Source organism: Haliotis cracherodii, unplaced genomic scaffold, assembly GCF_022045235.1.
Source record: "Haliotis cracherodii isolate W230 unplaced genomic scaffold, xgHalCrac1.p SCAF_2, whole genome shotgun sequence".
Taxonomy (NCBI): domain Eukaryota; kingdom Metazoa; phylum Mollusca; class Gastropoda; order Lepetellida; family Haliotidae; genus Haliotis; species Haliotis cracherodii.
The window spans coordinates 37,343,791-37,362,197 of NW_027266275.1; the positions used below are offsets into that span (position 1 = coordinate 37,343,791).

Below are 18,407 nucleotides of genomic sequence, written 5' to 3' on the forward strand. Positions count from 1 at the left end.
ACAGGCAACACCAGGACCTTCGAGTGCGTCATGAGGGGTGCCCTAGCGTGCCCATGGGGCCGCAGAATCAACCACGGATGGAGGCTCCAGCCGCCCCGATGGCGTCTTGGGATCGCCAGAGCCCTTTAAGTAAATAGTCTAGACATCGGCTGGCTGGCTGCAAGAACACACGATCAGACAGTCTGAAATTGGAGATCCGTCGATTACGACAATCGGACCTGACAATGCAGTACTCAAGTTTCATACCCAAAGTTCCATATCTTCTCAAACATAGATTTAAGACAATAATGTATGACATCCAGTACAGTGGGGAATTATCAATTTCGGTTCAGAGAATTCTTCACAGTCTCTCATCTTTGAGATCAAACGACGTTAGGAAGTAATCGTTATTATTTTTATACTGATTTAAAGAAATAGAGGAATATCGAGAAATACGACCGACGCACGCCTCTAATGCCGATTTCAATAAAACCCTAGAGGTAATGAGTGAAACATTAGTGTTTACTCCTGTCCAAAACTAACATGTTAACGTAGGTTCACAAAACATTACCCTAAACACATGGATTCATTAAGATCCGTACCCTTATATCTTTTCATCAGAAGAAACCTGGAATTGAAGATCCTATCTTAACACATATAGTATTCCTTTGCTTTATCTGGCGAGAGTTTGGTGTCAAATAAATGTCAGCCATACATTTATAACGCTGTAACGTTTATAACACAGATTTTTATAATCGAATAAACGCCAGTGGTAAAGCTGGTTCACAGAAGCTTAAGTTAAGTTAACTGAAGTACAATCTTTTAACACATACAATCAAACGATTAACCCAAGGTGATTAACACTCATTTTCAACCTCCATTAACAGTAAAACACATGCACAGATATAATAGCCACTTAACTGAAACACGGGTTATTATTCTCATTTGAATGGCATTAATCGCTACGATAACGTAATGACCCACCACATGATAGAATAAAATCTAGTCTCTGAAATGAACATATGGTACATAAAAAAACAGTTGTTCAGTTATCTTAATAAAAATATAATAAAAAGGAGCCCAGTGACTCTCTCCTGATACTGCAGTGATCTAGACTTGCCAAACATTATAGACTTGCATGGGCTGTATTTGATATATATTTGTATCAGGGTCTGTAAGACAGACTAACCACATGAATGAAATATACTCTTTCATAACTCACACTCTGTATATCACATAGTACATATCATTTTATGTTTGTGTATATTTAAACCGAAATATTTATAACGCAGCTATATATAAATCTTATTTTCAATGTATATAAGAATAACGAAAATATGTTTCACTGGTCAACTGCAATATTTCTCATGTATTTCTAAACCTGAAATGAATCAACGAAAATGTTAATTATGTCTAAACTTATCTCATGTCTTAATATTAAACCGTTATTTGTATTAGGTTAGGCAATAGTTTTCACACACATATTGTATATAGCTGTACATATTGGTCTAATGCTAGTCCATACATAAAGGTCTTAGATTAAACAAATTTTATTGACAAAATACAAAGGACTTAACAAAAGAGAATCGTTTACTGGATCCGTTTCAACCATATACAAGTAAACTAGTAGTTCCATGGTAATGTTATAGATGTAATATATGTTATATATGGGTCTGCATATTAAAAAATGTAATGATACAATCCCTTATTCTTTTAATCGTGTTCTATAGGACTTATTAGCGTTACGTTATTAACCAAATTTTATCATATTCATTGCTATCTCTTTTTTGATATTGTAAAGCATGAAATCATGTAGATATTATGTCGCAATCTTCAAATGTTATTAGATTACATGGTGCATTTTCTATTTACAATACATTAAACCAAAGCATGTGCACGGCGCTCGTGTCAGCATCACGTATCGTGCCTTATTTGTAAAGGGCAGTTACTCAATAGTTGACCTATCGCCACCCGCGGTGCTCAATATCGCGTGCATTATATTACACTATCAACCAGACCCATCTTAACTATAAATACCAAGTCTCTAGCTTGACTAGACCGCAAATGCTTCATCATCAGTTTAGTGATAACAAACTTGTTTCCATGGAAACAGATTTCGTTTAAAAACATTAAACTTTCAAAAACGAAGAGTCGTGCCGTTCTCGTCGCGTACGCCTAACGGTCACCAGGAAGGTTATTGTATTGCATCAGATGAGATAGCAGTAATTGTTTTCATTACTTTCTGCTTCGTGTTGAGGGAGACTTGCGGTGTTGCACATCCACAGAAACACCGGCCCTATTTATAAACCCGCTGGAATACGGCGCGTCTGTGTGCTGTGTCGACAAGACAGAAGATACTCCTTCTCTAAGCATCGTGCAGGACACACGCTCAGTAGGATTCTATACAATACCCTACCTTATAGGTAAGACCTCCTACTTTCTTCATCCATTGATGCCTAACGAATTTAATACGCGTAACGTACTTAGAGATTTCAATATTTGAAATAAGTTTAATTGATCTATTTTATTTTATTTAATTAGATAGTCGCGTTCAATGCCTTTATAACATGAAATGTTAATCGACATAGCGACTCTTGTTGATGGAGACTTTGATGTGCTTTTCTTCATTACGTGCTTAATGAAAAACAAACGTGCATGTGGATGTTTTGTAGTCTACTTTTAAGGTATATGCAGGTGCTTAAGTCTCCCCCTCCCTATCGTAACGTTTCTTTGCTTTTGATATGATCTTTTCTTTGGTTGGGAATATTCTACACATCATACAATCTCTTACTTGTTGCTTACTACACATACTAAGGTAAGTTTGTGACGCGATGTTTAACCTTGAACTTAGCTCCTCGTGTGGCCTTCTAGGGGTGACCTTGTCTAAAGGTTGCGTCACGAGAACGACAGTGGACACATCTGGACACTTTTGTCTAAATCTGGGCGAATTCTCCGCTCTGTATCCAAGGGTACTCGAAATGTACGTTTGGCCTGTTTAAAAACTGCCTGACTATAACAAATATCTATGGTTTCGTTTCTCACAAAAATATCTACTAAAATGAGGACCTGGCTCGTAAGTTATGTTTATTAGATAAGTTTATAGTGCAGACTAGACAGTAATAAACCAACCTATAACATGGGATGAGGAGATGTGTTAGTTTACATCGACTTTTTACGCTTTAAGAGTGTGTTGATGAATGTTTTCAAAGAAATAGTTATCATGTATTTAGTCGTAAGGTTATATTGACCAAGTGTTGGTGGTTAGAACTCGTATTTAGATGTAATGAAGCAATTAGTATCATATTTCCTTCAGGTTGTCGTCTTAACTTATTTCCTGGTATCCCTCCGCCAAACGTGAAAAACTAATAACTGGCGTATTCTCAATCTCTCCGCGACTGCATATAGTTCGTTTCCATTCGATGCAGGTTACTGAGTTACAAATGCCACCCAAACGAGCTTGGAAAATAATAAGTTTATACATGATATGCTCTATGATGCTGTCTTGTATCAAGAACTTTCTTCCGCGGAAGTTGATAAGAGTGAGAGATGGATGACCATATATGGATCCAGGCTGCTCGACACAGTCTCCCGAATGCATTAATACTCAAGTGTGCTACCACTCCCCTGCTCATAAAGCAATACGCTAAATCTTGTCAACATATAGCATATCCACTCATAACTCGTTTCAGGGACGAGAAATAGCCACCGCATATGGTCTGGTGATTAGTGGTTGATAATTCATCAACGTTTTGTTTTCGAGTTGTGTCTGGTATACCGTTTAAATGGAACCCGACCCGAGCATGGCGTCATTTGGGCAACCTGCACCGCAACACGCGAAGAGTTTAGGTTCATCAGAGACACGTGTGTCGCTCTCCTTCTTCATTAAAGATGAAGCTTAGCAAGGTGTTCATTATCAACATGATGAACTTGAACATTTGGCGTTTTCCCAGATCTCGATGGAATTATGAATCAAGTTATGTATATGATTAACAGTTGCATACACTTTATATAAACCAGTTTGGAACATGACCCACCGCATCCCATCTGTGATATCAGAGACCATATAATATGGTCTCTGGTGATATCAATAATTTCTGGGGCATGATAAACACTTATATCCGTGATACCTGTAGGGAGATGGTCTGCATAGTTAGGTTAACCAATACCAATTCCTTAAAGGTGGACAATTGTATTGTGCCAATGAGAATGTTAGTACAAGAAAACTGTGTATTGATATGTCACAGAAGACCAAAAGTGAAGTAAATGAATGAATAAATAATAATACATAAATACATAAATTATAAATAAATATATAATAAAACGTCGTTGTGTCATATTGTAAACTATGACCTAGTCTCTATTTTATTATCGTTCAACATCACATTTGAGTCAGCAATTAAAGTAGATTTTTAATTACTTGAATCGAACTTGTTGGAAATTCCACCAATTGAGATAGGACTTCCATTAACTAAAATTAATATATAAACGGTAAATGCTTTAAACATCTCATACACTGAAGCCTTATTAGTCCGAACCCCGTTAATCCGTAAATCTGTCCTTCCAGACCACTAACTATCCAAATGTTACAAAGACGGCTACCGTCCGGATTAACATGTGTACAACGAATCTATGTACATTTGTTCTTTACGACGTTAACATGACGGCATTTTATAATTTTTGTCGGTAAAAATACTTGAAATATAAAAATTGTGAATCATCGAGGAATTTATGTGTCCTGGAAAATAGATATACATTAATACCACCTAAACTGCCATGCAAAGAAAGTATACATTCATGTTATCGTCTAGCAATGTCATATCTCATATTTTACTTCACCGTTAATCAGTGCACTTGGAAGGTCAGGGTCGTGTATATACTTGTGGAGTGGGCAAACGTGACTTGCTATATGAATTTGCAGCTTGACGTGGCACATATGGAGCCACAAATCACAGCAGTAACAGACAAGCGTGCTCGTTAGGTGCACACCACGATGCAGACACGTCTCATAGGATTAATTACTCACTATCTGATTACACTGGCAACTGGTACCGCTACTCTTGTGCATTGCGTCACTTCCCTGTGTGGAGCCAATCGGGTCGGACATTCGGAGTTTATCGAGCGTCTCCGGTATAAGTTGATGAAAGGTGTTATTGTATAACATAAAGGCTATCGGAATGTTATCAGCTGGCAAAGAGTTTATCTCCTGCTGTGGGGGATATAATTATTTTGAATACTCCGAGTAACATGAGAGATTTTTATCTCTCAGCCGCGATATTGGTCGACTGATTCTACGGTAATGTCAGAGATTTACTTTATAATGTGAAGGGATTTATTTCCGCACAGTTTTTCCAGTGGCAAATCCTTCTATACAGACAAATTCCAACCATCCAAAAGTTAACGCTGGTAACACAGCATGTAAAATAGGGGAAATTTCACAAAAAAATTTGTTTTATGAAATAATGAAAGTTCAAACTGATAAGACGTTCATGACGACTTGTACGTTGAAATATCTTATATGATGGACGGTGATATGAACGCCAGTCCTCCTGTCTCATTTTCCCGAAGCAAGGGCGTTAACTGACAATATAAGTCCAGTTTCCACCCTTGCCGAAATAGGCTGGAATTCCGGAGTTACATTTTGGCTGGACTAATGAGTCTATGCATAGTCCAATAAAAATCGCATAACGAGGTATTGACATCCAGTTCGTAAACAACATGGATTTCAACGTGCAGATTTCGGTAGACTACAGGATTTGCCAAGCATATGTACCGTCAACTGAGAGTGGACAAACATTTTGCAAAGTTTACATGTCTTAATCAAAGTGCTCAAGTGATTTGATGCACTTCGCTTGGAAAGACCCATGTGACTGTAATATAGATCTTGATTATTGATCAGATCGTTTTGACAGGGCGCCGCCATTTTGTTTGAAGCAAATGCAAGTGATAAGAGAATCTGATTGGTCAATAGGAGGGACATAGAAGGGACATAACTCGTAATAGACACTTGTGGCGCAACGATCGAGCCTGGAAATTCCAGTCTAGTTCGGCAAGGGTGGAAACTGGACTTTTATAATCAGTTAACGTCCTTGCCCAGGGAAGATGTCCTACCACTGTGGAATGTTATATGCATGTTTATCAAATCTTTTCCTTCACCCTCTCTAACTTCAAACCAAAACACCATACACCATTAAAATCATATGACAACACATCGTCCCTTCACACACCACACCGCTTCACAACCCACTCAGCACAGACATCAGACCAAACCCACCAGCTATACATAATCAAGCCACGCCACAATCACCCAGGAAACTATCTGACAGCATCTCACAACCATACCCGTGCATCAACAACCATCTCAGTGAACAGCCTATCCAGCAAACTACCCCACACCCAACTCACAACCAACCAACAGACGACCTCACATCCAATCATCTCACAACCGCCCCATAAATCATCTGACACAGTCTCACAACCATACCCGTTAATCCACAAGAATCCCAGTGAACAGCCTACGAGCTAGCTCATACCTATCCAGGAAATTACCCCAACACCGCGTCACAACCAACTAACAGACTACCTCACATCCAATCATCCCACAACCACCCCATAATCATCTGACACAATCTCCCAACCATTCACGTTAATCCACAAGCATCTCAGTGAACAGCCTACCAACCAGCTCATACTTATCCCGTAAATTACCCCAACACCACGTCACACCCACCAGTAGACTACATCACATCCAATCATGCCACAACCGCCTCACAATCATCCCTCAGCACATCACATTTCCCTTCACAACCACCCCTTGAACCATCTTAGAACTATCCCACCACACGCCGAAGACCCGGGTTCAATTCCCCAATTCGCCGCGATATTGCTGGAATATTGTTAAAAGCGGCGTAAAACTATACACTCAGCCATTAAGCCCCCTCATGTCACAGCGCCAAATAACCTCTCAGTTGACACCGTAATCAGTTGAAACACGATTGAGCTATGTCGAAACATCACATCACAACATCAAAACCCCTCACAACAACCAACATCTCCCAACACCACATCTTCCATAATACATCTCACGTCATCAAACCTTCTACAACATCCATATAATCGAACAACACCTCAACGTCGCCCAACACAACGACTTCCATAACAAATCTCACATCATCAAACCCTCTACAACACCCATCTAATCAAACAACATCTCAACGTCGCCCAACACAACGACCTCCATTACACAACTTCACGTCATCAAACCCTCTTCAACATCCATATAATCGAACAACACCTCAACGTCGCCCAACACAACGACTTCCATAACACATCTCACATCATCAAACCCTCTACAACATCCATATAATCGAGCAACACCTCAACGTCACCCAAAACCACGACTTCCTTATCACAACATGCCACCATCAACCTCTCTCACAACAACACAGTGCACCATGAAACGCCTCGCCATTAAGCACAGCCACATCACAGCAGATTACATAACTACTAATCATCAACTCAGTCCACACCATGAAACCACTTCGCAACATGACGCCTCAACATTAAACAAACTCACATCACAGAACATCACATAACACAACATCATCAACTCAGTCCACACCATCAAACCACTTCGCAACATGACGCCTCACCATTTAACAAACTCACATCACAGAACATAACATAACACAACACCATCAACTCAGTCCACACCATCAAACCACTTTACAACAACATGCCTTTACCTACACAACCACATCGCAACGTCACACCATATCACTTCACCATCACACCCCTCACTTCCCTGAAACCATTTCCATTCCTCATCCATATTCACCCAATCCTACTCCTTGCCACCAAGCATTCCAGTGGTTATTATTGACGTCCAGCCAACCACCAGCTGTGCAAGACTGACCATCTATCAGCTGAGACCATGCATCTTTCCTTGACAGACATATTCAAACAACTGTTTCAGCCAACGGAACGCCATTGTGCAGCTGACATCTGACTCCCTGTTTGCCTACAAATCTGAGCATCCACAAAATGTGATAACATTCAAAACCCGTACATTAGAAAACATGGCAAGTTTAGAGCGTGCGCTTGTGTAAACTTATACTTACTCCAGAAATAGACTTGATATTTTCGTGTTGCACCTCCTCGCCAGACTAATTTCTCTGACACATTATTGATAGTTACGTTATGCCTACAACCTGCTTCTTAATGACTTAACCTTATTGGCCAACCTAAAAGTCCACTTATGTATGATCTAAATGCGTGGAATCTTCCCTGTCATCAATACCAGAAACTATTTTTCACGAAGTGATGGTAACATGTTCATGACGAATGAAATGGTTATTTTACCTTTCACATTTTGAAAGCTAGAGCACACACTGATATATGTCACTGTAACATTTTCAGCTTTGACAAGGTCAGTGAGCAGATAGTAGGTGAGTGAGTTGGGTTTAACGCCGCTTTTAACATTCTTCCAGTTATATCACGGTGTGTCAGCTTAATTTGTGAGGAAAGCCCGAAGTGATGCAGGTCTCAAACGTGTACCACTTCGGTGAAACCCACAAGCACGGGTATGGTGCTGACATACCTAGAAACATAATCGGGTAGAACCGGGATTTGAACCCACAATCATATGTTTCTGGCGTACCCAAGGGACGCAACTCTGTACAGCAAATCGCGGCGCATTCGACGACTGGGCCCGCGTGCGTCCCCATTGAGCATATAACTATTTTGGCATGTATATAGCAGTGTCAAACAGTTTATTGTCCTTGACATTACGTTTGATTTTAATTTATTTTATTGTTGCAAATTCTTTTTATGGGAGAGCGATTTCTTCCACGTGTTTACTCGTGCATCTGAAGCAGTCATGCCCTTCAACCTCACCAAAACAAGTCCGATTCTCCAGACCAATGTCTCTTTTCTTTCCTTCTCATTTGACCGCCTCCTTTGAGGCGTTTGCGCTTGGTTCTATGCCCAGCGCGGACCTACAAAAGACGTTAACAGATTGTACTTGTTGTTATCTTGCCCGACTCTCGGCGTTAAAACAAGGACTGGTCGGATCGAAGTTAATGTACTGTGTCTGAGTGGGGTATCAATGTTAAAGAGTGGGATAGAACTTTAAAATCGGAATTAGTCCTGACTAGTACACACACACTGTTTATTATCGTTATTATTATTATTATTATTATTATTATTATTATTATTATTATTATTATTATTGTTATTTTTATTATTAACGCTGGGTTTCAGCTAGCCATGCCGGAGCAGACACAAGGACCCGTTGTCCAGGACAACAATGATGGGACCATCTGCGTACAGTACAAACCCCAGGCCGAGGGCAAACACGAGGTCCAGATGACCTGCAATGGCGACACCGTGAAAGGTAAGTGCCGTTTCAGTTAAAGTGTACAACCTTTCAACTTGGATTCCAGTTATTCTTGATGTGAAGTGAGCTGACACGTGCGCTATTGGGTTCTGTTAATTGCTACCGAGACATGTGGTCGCTGCTGCCAACAGAGACCACAGCTCTGCATATGGACCCTGCTGTTAATGTTCAATTCCAGAACACACTATACGTGAAGGCACGAACAGAATGTCTTGACCATGTATCAATATCAGAATTGTTAACAACGTGTCAGGTCAGGTTCAAGGGTACTCGCTGGACAAATATGGCTCTATAAAGACTAAATCTGCATTGGTGTAGGTATTAGTGTGATTATGATTATCATGTGTAAATTCTTTGTGGGAGACATGGGAGGAATAAATCTATTGGCGACGCACGTACTCTCTGAAGTGGAGTGAACCTTACAATGAACAAAAAGGCCGATTTTATACGGAAAAGGACTATTGTAGCGTGATTTGTGAAGAATTTTCAGTTCGTCACATGAACTTGATTTTGAAGCATGGTTCCTCGTTACTGGTCCGTGGGATTCCCAGAGAAAATTATATGTAGCCGATATTTGTCACAAGAACCGACAAATAAGGATCGAGTGATTACAATTAGTCTGTCGCACATTCCATGAACCATGTTATTTACCTTTCCACTCAGATCTTACTGTAATGCTATAACCCTAAATGAATCTTCTATCCCACTGGGGCTCATTTTCAATATAAATGTTGTTGCTTGTTTCCATCAAAATTATAGATTTTCATAGCCTAAGCCTCAGTCTCGGTTACAATATGTGCCTCGGTCGTTTGAACAAGAGGAACATTGTGGAGGGGATAAAACTAATATTACTCTGTGAAATATGAATTACCAGAACACGCTGCTTGTTATCATTGAAAATAGAGCCGAAGCCCGGGTGCTATATAGAGCTACAAACAAGTTATTTGAACTACAAGATATATAATCTCATCAAATGGCAAGATGTGAGAAACTATAAATGTTATTGTTAATGCTTGTTGTTCCAACCAGAGGCACGTTTGCTTTGTACATTTATCCGTCAACGATACAATCACCAAACGCGCACTTCGTGTATGGCAATTGGCACCACAGAGGATGCCAAACATCGTTCAGTACACTATGACATAACACAAATATTTACTTTAAGCATACATCGTGGGTACATAAGAAACAGAGGTATTGTAAATGCAGATTCCTTTTACTGCGAGGCTTATGGTGCGTTTCTCGGTACTTATGTAATAACCCTTCACCCAACCTGTGAAGCGTTTTGGAAAATAATGAGCGAACCATATTGTGTCTTCTGGAAATAACAGGATAGAAGGTCCACCTTTGAACTTGATACATCTGGAGGATGGCGAATTGTGGTATAATTGAGGGGACGGTTTTCCATCTGTGCATAGCAATATACGAGAGCAACAAGAAGGTGATAGGTGTGTCTCTCCTGTACATTGGCCTTGAGTTTGGAATCTTCAGAGAAATCTTGACTGGAGCGATGCCAACAATGAAATGTATCTGCCAGTCTGTTGCAGAGATAACGTGAAGTGCTGGTGCTTGGTGCTGCCTAAGATACACCTCATCCCGTATATGAGTATTTGCAACTGTTGCACATGTGTATTCACGTTACCTATATCACTCACGGGGTCTCCTAAACCAGCATCATTGCTCGTTATTGTGCACTGTGTGGTAATATTGAGATTGAGATACACATAATTTGGAAATAATTTCATGAGAACTGAATATATGTTAAAGAACAACCGTTGGAAGCATGAGCACTATCATAAAAGAAAACCATTTTGATCTGCATGGTTAATTCAGCCACCTTCTCTGACGTAGTTGGTGATAGAAATAATGTGGTATAATATTTATTAAAGCTAAGCTTGTTTGTGTCAGCATCATCGACAAGTGCCTTCCGCAGCAGCTCTTGACGCTGTAAGTTTAGAAAAATACATAAATACAGGCTTCCTGACTGCTTGACATTCTTGAAAACATCTTTGGTAAGAGCTTAACTGTTGCTCCATCACCAGACAGTTTCTGTGTTGTCTCTGAACACAGCTCGATAGGTCGCTCTGCAAACAGACGCCCAACGTTACTGGGGATCTATCGACACACCATACTCTAGGTATAGGATAACTCCTTCTCAAGTAGTCTTATCACCTCCACAGATTCCACAGACGTATCTACTGGAACCTGGAACCGTCAGGTGGCCAAGGTGAAACACGTGCCATGTACTTTAGCACAGTGAATCCCGAACGCCATCAGTTCCATATATATCGCTTAAGATTATGTTAATCAATATTAATTAACCAACGTTGCTTTAACTCATCTGATTAATGATGAGCATATTGGCTCGTTGTTCGAATATCAGCACTCCGTTTTGTCTCGAACCACTGATAAGACGACATGTCTTCGAAAGTCGAGTTAAAAAGGTTTCACTGAACAGATTTGCGTATTGCGTTTCGTTGCAACGATCCAATATATGCTGACTGTGGCGTTAAACAATAGTCACTCGCTCACACGCTCACTTGTATGGGTTATGTCAAAGAGTGAAAAGCTCCGTGGGGCAAGCTTTGACATATTGTTTGATGCTGTCAAATCAGTCATCAGTGTCACGGGTTATACCATCCGCTTCAGCATTGCACGTAGAGTAATAAAAATAAGTATATTAATAATGTGCTAGGTCCACACACTAGTATGCTCAGAACTCAATGTCATGGGATCAGTGTGCTCTCCAATGTTATACAACCGAAGTTGTCTATGAGGCGCTAGTCACTTGTAGACTTACATCTAGTCTCTGAAATGAAAATATTTACAGAAAAGTTGTTAATTTATAGTTATAAAATATTATGAAAAGGAACCAAGAGATTTACTTCATTTCAGAACCTGATACTGCAGTAATCTAGATTTGCCAAATATGATTATGACTTGCATGGGCTGTATTGGATATATTTGCTTCAGGGTCTGTGTGACAGACTAGTCACTTGTCTAAAGAGACACAGCATGTAACATGTGGCTCAGTGTGGCGCGGGGGCACGGGTGGCCCAGTCATCTAAGGCGCCGCGATTCGCCGTGCAGAGTTGCGTCCCTTGGGCACGCCAGAAACACATGACTGTGGGTTCGAATCCCGGTTCGCCCCGATTATGTTTCTTGGTTTGTCAGTACCATACCCGTGCTCGTGGGTTTCACCGAAGTGGTAAACGTCTGAGACCTGCATCACTTCGGGCTTTCCTCACACATTAAGCTGACACGCCGTGATATAACTGGAATACTGTTAAAAGCGGCGTTAAGCCCAACTCACTCACTCAGTGTGGCGCAGGACCGAATCCTTATAAATTCTCCAAAGTCAAACGTGCGCCCTACTCCCCGCAACCAACGTTGCTTTAACTCATCTGATTAATGCGGAGCTGTACACAGGACCACGTCACATCACGCAGTATGGGGCAGTGCTCCTCCCTGGTGACATGTTATGTAGCACTGTGGGCATAGCCCGATCCCGAGTGAGTGAGTGAGTAGGGCTTTACGCCACTTTTAGCGAAGTGACTCTTGTATAAACGACGACTGTGCCTTGAAGGATGAACCGAAAAAGTCACCCAAATTCTGATCCCTGATCTGTCAGCACTGTAATTGTAATAGGGCTTTCACAAACTGTTGAACCGCTACCCCTACCTTTGAAAACGCAGCCTTGGTGATAATGTAAACCATACCAAACCCCCTCGCTTACTCGCCGTGGATCTCTTTTATGGCAAGTATATTTTGTGAACAACGTCTGCATAAGTCAGAAACTAAATATTTGAACAGGCTTAATTAATACTCATTAATCTCTGTTGAGATTAACTTGCAAGACCCTTGACAAACCTCAAGTGTAAATAACATTTATCCCATAAAGTAGTCTCAAAGATGAGAGAGAGTTTGAACCACACGTGGAGCCCGCAACCAGATGTTCCTTGAAGAAGCTGATTGTTTACGTGAGGAACTTTCACAGATAAAGTAATGAAATTACAGTAGTATGTTAGTTTGCCCGGTATAGAGACAGGTTACAAAGATCTCCGATTAAGTAAGTGGACGGTTGTGTTTGAAGATTATGTTTGAAGAAACGGAATTCAATGTAGAACCAATAGAACTTGTAAGAGAATCGGTGAAAGTTCTGTTACGCTTGTCAGTAGTACTTGTCATAAGACTGAGTCTGAGACAGCAAAACCATTCGTTAATATTATGAATACTAAATGCTTGGTGGTACAGTGATGTTACACATTGTAATCACGAAATGTTTGTTTTAGTAAAGGTGTCTTTTCTGCCTTGGAATTAACGGATTAAAGTTCTGCAAGCAGGAGGAGGACAATGGTTCCTATTGTACAGAGCGAAAAGTCCATTTTGATGTTCTCCTCCTGACATTGCTTTCATTTTGCTAAAGGCGGCGTAAAACCATATACATTCGATCACTTCATCAACTCGGATACATCTACAGCGCTGAGTAGGGTAGCCTAGGCCAATGAATATTGCTTTGTACGGCGTAAGTAAGAATGTGGGGAGATCTATCCTGATTTACAGACTGCATGCTTGAGTTACTGTGTGAGAGCACAGCCCGGTGTCAATGGAAATGCCTATACACAATTGAGATGATATGGAATCTTGGTGTTATATAGCTGTTGGTTCAAAAGAAAGAAAGGCTTCGTCAGGTATCAGAATGACACCATCAAAATGCCAGCTTTGTGATTGTCTCAGCTAGTTGCTGTTTATTGTCCATGTTTTGGCATGTTTACGTAATACTATAAATATTTATAACTCGACGCCAATGTAATATTGTGATGTTCCTGCATCACTCATATGTATATATATATTGATATTCGCGGCCAGGTCTGTTACCATTCAGTATAGAATAAAGCTTTTGATTACTCCCCTATAGTCCAACCACCAGCGCCAGGCACATATAAAAAACACGCAGTGTTGAAGGTGTTTCCATTGCTGTAAGCAAACCACGACGTATTGAAACATTCACTATCTATACCTTCTCGGTTTGCAAATGATGGGGAATAGAACTTGAAGATTTATCACAGTTTGATCAATTTATGGGCAGAGCTAGAGGACACATGTGTGCACTTTACTGCATGCTCAAGGCGTACATATCCGCCGAAGACGATGGCACCTTGACACAAAGCACCTGCTGCATTGCATCGCGTTCTTTCTCGCGAGATCTTTACGAGATAGGGTTGAACGTTGTATTGCTCCACAGCGTCATGTTCTAAGACTCTATCGTCACGGCATTTCCCAGTGCGCAATGATACACAGGCTTCTGCTTCTTTGTCAACATCTTTTGGCTTACGGGTTTTAGTGTTTGGCGTACCAATGCAAATATAGAGACAGTGAAATTCGAACTTAGTATGTTTTGTTTTCGCGGAAACACGAATGGCGCTTATCATGTGCCAGGACTACTAGGCTTACATTGAAAACACCTTTCAAAGGTGACTATGATCTCAACCACCCTTGAGGTGTGTGTTTATTGATGAGATGAAGTCCAGCCGAGTTAGAAACCTTTAGGTTTACACAAATAACTCAAACTTAATTACTCCAAGGTACAACAGCTGAACATATACGCAAGAACCCGACAGATCTCCCCCGCGTATATAGATAAGTAAAATGTTATTAGTTATTCGTCTGGAACTTTGGTACAACAACGTCTGTTTTCGCTACCAAACGAGTTTATTCATCTAGGTGGTCTCAACGGGGACCTGAATCCTATGACCAAATCACGGCATATTTCAAGGTTCTGTTTCTCGTTAAAAGCATGGATTTTGAACGCTCTGTGATGTGCAGCGTCCCTATCATTCCACTGTACCAATTTAACCTACAGTGTTGTTGTTGGATACTGAAGGCAGTTTTATCATGTTTACGTTTCCATGACTCGTAGTAGGAAACGTGATATCGAGCAAATTACCACGTTTCCGGGATAGCTCAACCCCGTACTCCAGCTGGGCGCCACATGAAAAGTCCAGTGCCCGTATGCTTGGCTTGTGTACATTCGTTGTACAGACGGTTCACGTTCAGCAACAACTTGTAGGGAGAAAAATGTACATGTATACACACAGGCGGGTTCAATTACGAAAACGGCTGCTTATGCTTATACTCACTGAAATTTTAAACAAACTTTCAAGCTGTCTTCTTCGTAACACTCGAGGAGTAATTACGGGTAAACGAAGGTAAGGTGCGATCAATCTTGGTTCTCCATATCGAACGATTTAATAATTAAAACAAACTGACGAAATTAATTTTGAATATTTGTTGTGTATGTTTTACCAACCTTTTGTTATTATGTATTCTCACAGAACAATCTCCTATTTCGTTTTATTTAATAAAACAGCAACTTGATAACAAAAGACCCCTCAGACCCTAGAGAATAAATTAAAATAGGAGTCCAACTCAAGTCTAGAAGGATTTTTCAAGTCTTGATTGCCTCAGCCTCCGAACTTAAGGGCAATACTTCGTATGGTCTGGAAATTAATATAAAATATTAGTAATGATAGAACTAACATTTCGGGTCTCCAGTGCACAGCTATGTCACATCTGGCCTTAGGTCGCACAGGGAAAATGTTCGAGTCTCCTGACTCTACAACGAAGCATCCAGTTGCATCAGAAACCAACGGAGCAGTTATTTACAAGAATTCCAGGCTCTGAAGCGCATCAACATGTTTACGTGGAACATGAAGATTATGCAATCCACGAACGTTAGATTGTGTACCATGTGTGCAAACTGACGCTGGGCTACGTGATGATCCCGGCCTGATTCGTGGGTGGCAGGGTAAGGTTGGGGAGGGGGTTGGGGGGTAATTATCTGTGAACTATCACGTATACATCATGTGTAGACTATAACGCTTGGTTTCTGAAAATATAATCTGGAGAGCAACAAGCAGAGCTTAAATTGCAAAAGGAGCCCCAGTGAGATGGGAGAGATTCAGAGCCTGAACCTGCTGACAATCTCGACTTCATTTAGGGATATAGCAGTACAGCAAAAGCTTGGCAGAAGGGAAAATGATAGTCTGTCTTCCAGACCCTGATACAAATATATATCAAATACAGCCCATGCAAGTCTATAATGTTTGGCAAGTCTAGATTACTGCAGTTTCAGGCTGAAAATGAAGAGAGTCGCTGGGCTCCCTTTTAATATATTTTTATTAAGATAACTGAACAATTGTTTTTTTCTGTACGATATGTTCATTTCAGAGACTAGATGTTAGTCTAGGAAAATGATATGGTCCATGGATGTGAGACAGGCTACAGCTACAGTAAGGACTGGGCGGAAGGGCAAATGGTTGAGGGACAGACAGACTAGTCAACGTGTTGCTTCGGTGGATTATAGCAGTAAATATTGAAGGAGCTAACAGAGTATTGCTTGGTAAAGGTAGATTTCTTCAGTTGCCGAAACATTAAAAGATTTTCTGATCTCCTTTCTCTCTCCTTTTCAATTTATCAAACCAAATCTCAAAATAGATTAATTTCAGACACTATATGTCAGTTAGTTCGCGGTCTTGCTGCCAAAGACCGATGTAGTCCTGGTCTTAGATATTTTACCACTTTTTGAAACCAATGGGCACAGGTGAAATCATAGGAGCCCGGGGCGATTAAAGGACGCAACTCTGCATAGAGTGGACACGCCGTAGACACTGTTATACGACCAGACCACCCGTACCCACGCTACTTGTATATGTATATAAATATTATTTCAGTACATATGTTCCGAGTGCTACTTCAACATGATGGTATAATAATCAGCACATAGATATTATATTTAAACGGCATATGTGCATACATGCGTATACATACATATGCGTAGAAAGCATACATATTATACCATGGTATTTGTATACACATTAATATGATATGAATCACCTTATAGTAAGGTTAGATTATTCTTTTAAACACCAGTCCTGTACTGCCACAGTTGTATGCCTATGTCCGCCACAGATTACAGTGATATGAATACTTTTCACAGCTTATAGGCAATAGGTTCTTCCAATGCCCCATTCACTGCAGACTGAGACGATGTTGTTAGTGTTTTGCGTCCAGAGATAAACCTTTTCCTGTGTGATAAAGTTGATTTCTCAAAGGTGTCTTTGCTTGACGTAAGAGGTGACTAACGGGATCGGGAGGTGACTAACGGGATCGGGTGATCAGGCTCGCTGTCTTAGCTGACGCATGTCATCGTATCCCAATTGCGTGGATCGATGCACACGACATCAATCACTGGATTGTCTGGTCCAGACTCATTTATTTATAAACCGCTGGCATATAGCTGGTGGCGTTAAGCAACAAACACAAAGATAAGATAAAGTCATGTTTATCTTCCAACTAATTTCTGTTTGAATGATTTGATACAATATTGCATTGAACTGAATTGATCCAAGGTTGCTGCGGATTGGTTCGGACCGTGGCATACGGCATATCCATTAAAACAAAGTACCATTGCATAATTATGCTTGTCTTGTTACATAATCAGCAGTCTGTAAGGGGGAAAATTCGCCATGTCCTCAACACATCAACGGGAGAGAGTATTTCCAGCTTTTGCGATGTCGGAAAATGTACAGAATAGCTTTTTAATATAGAAAAAAAATCAAACATTCCTTGACACGTGGATACACATGTGTTTGTTGACATGCCAGTGACGTTAGTTGGATGTTGGTAGTGACAGTTGGCAGTACAGATATTCCTTCGTTCAGGCGAGTCTCTCTTACAGAATCTGGTGCACATGTTTTATAAAAACAATATCGCTTTCTCACTAAATCCCATTCCCAATCCTTTCCCATCTCTAGCGGAGCGGTGGGATAGCACAGTGGTTAAAGCGTTCGCTCGTCACACCGAAGCCCCGGGGTCGATCCCCCACAATGTGTTAAGCCCATTTCTGGTGTGTCCGGACCGCCTCCGAGGTCTTATGGTAGAGCGTCCGCCCGGAGAGCGGATGTTCCGGGATTCGATTCCCGGCCGCGTCATACCGAAAGACGTTAAAAGATGGTACTTGTTGTTTCCCTGT

General features: G+C 40.7%; 1 protein-coding gene across 3 annotated transcripts in view; it reads left to right on the forward strand.

Annotated features, from left to right (window-relative positions):
* Positions 1–2,152: 2,152 nt before the first annotated feature.
* LOC139468059 (filamin-A-like) overlaps positions 2,153–18,407 on the forward strand; it is a 48,174-nt gene continuing 31,919 nt past the window's right edge. For 2 of the 3 annotated variants that reach the window (XM_071249759.1, XM_071249760.1), the window contains exons 1-2: positions 2,153–2,402; positions 9,238–9,370. In XM_071249759.1, coding sequence (XP_071105860.1) covers positions 9,244–9,370 — 127 coding nt within the window. In that variant the 5' untranslated portion in view covers positions 2,153–2,402; positions 9,238–9,243. The remainder of the gene's footprint in view (positions 2,403–9,237; positions 9,371–18,407) is intronic. The other variant, XM_071249761.1, reaches the window with a different exon arrangement.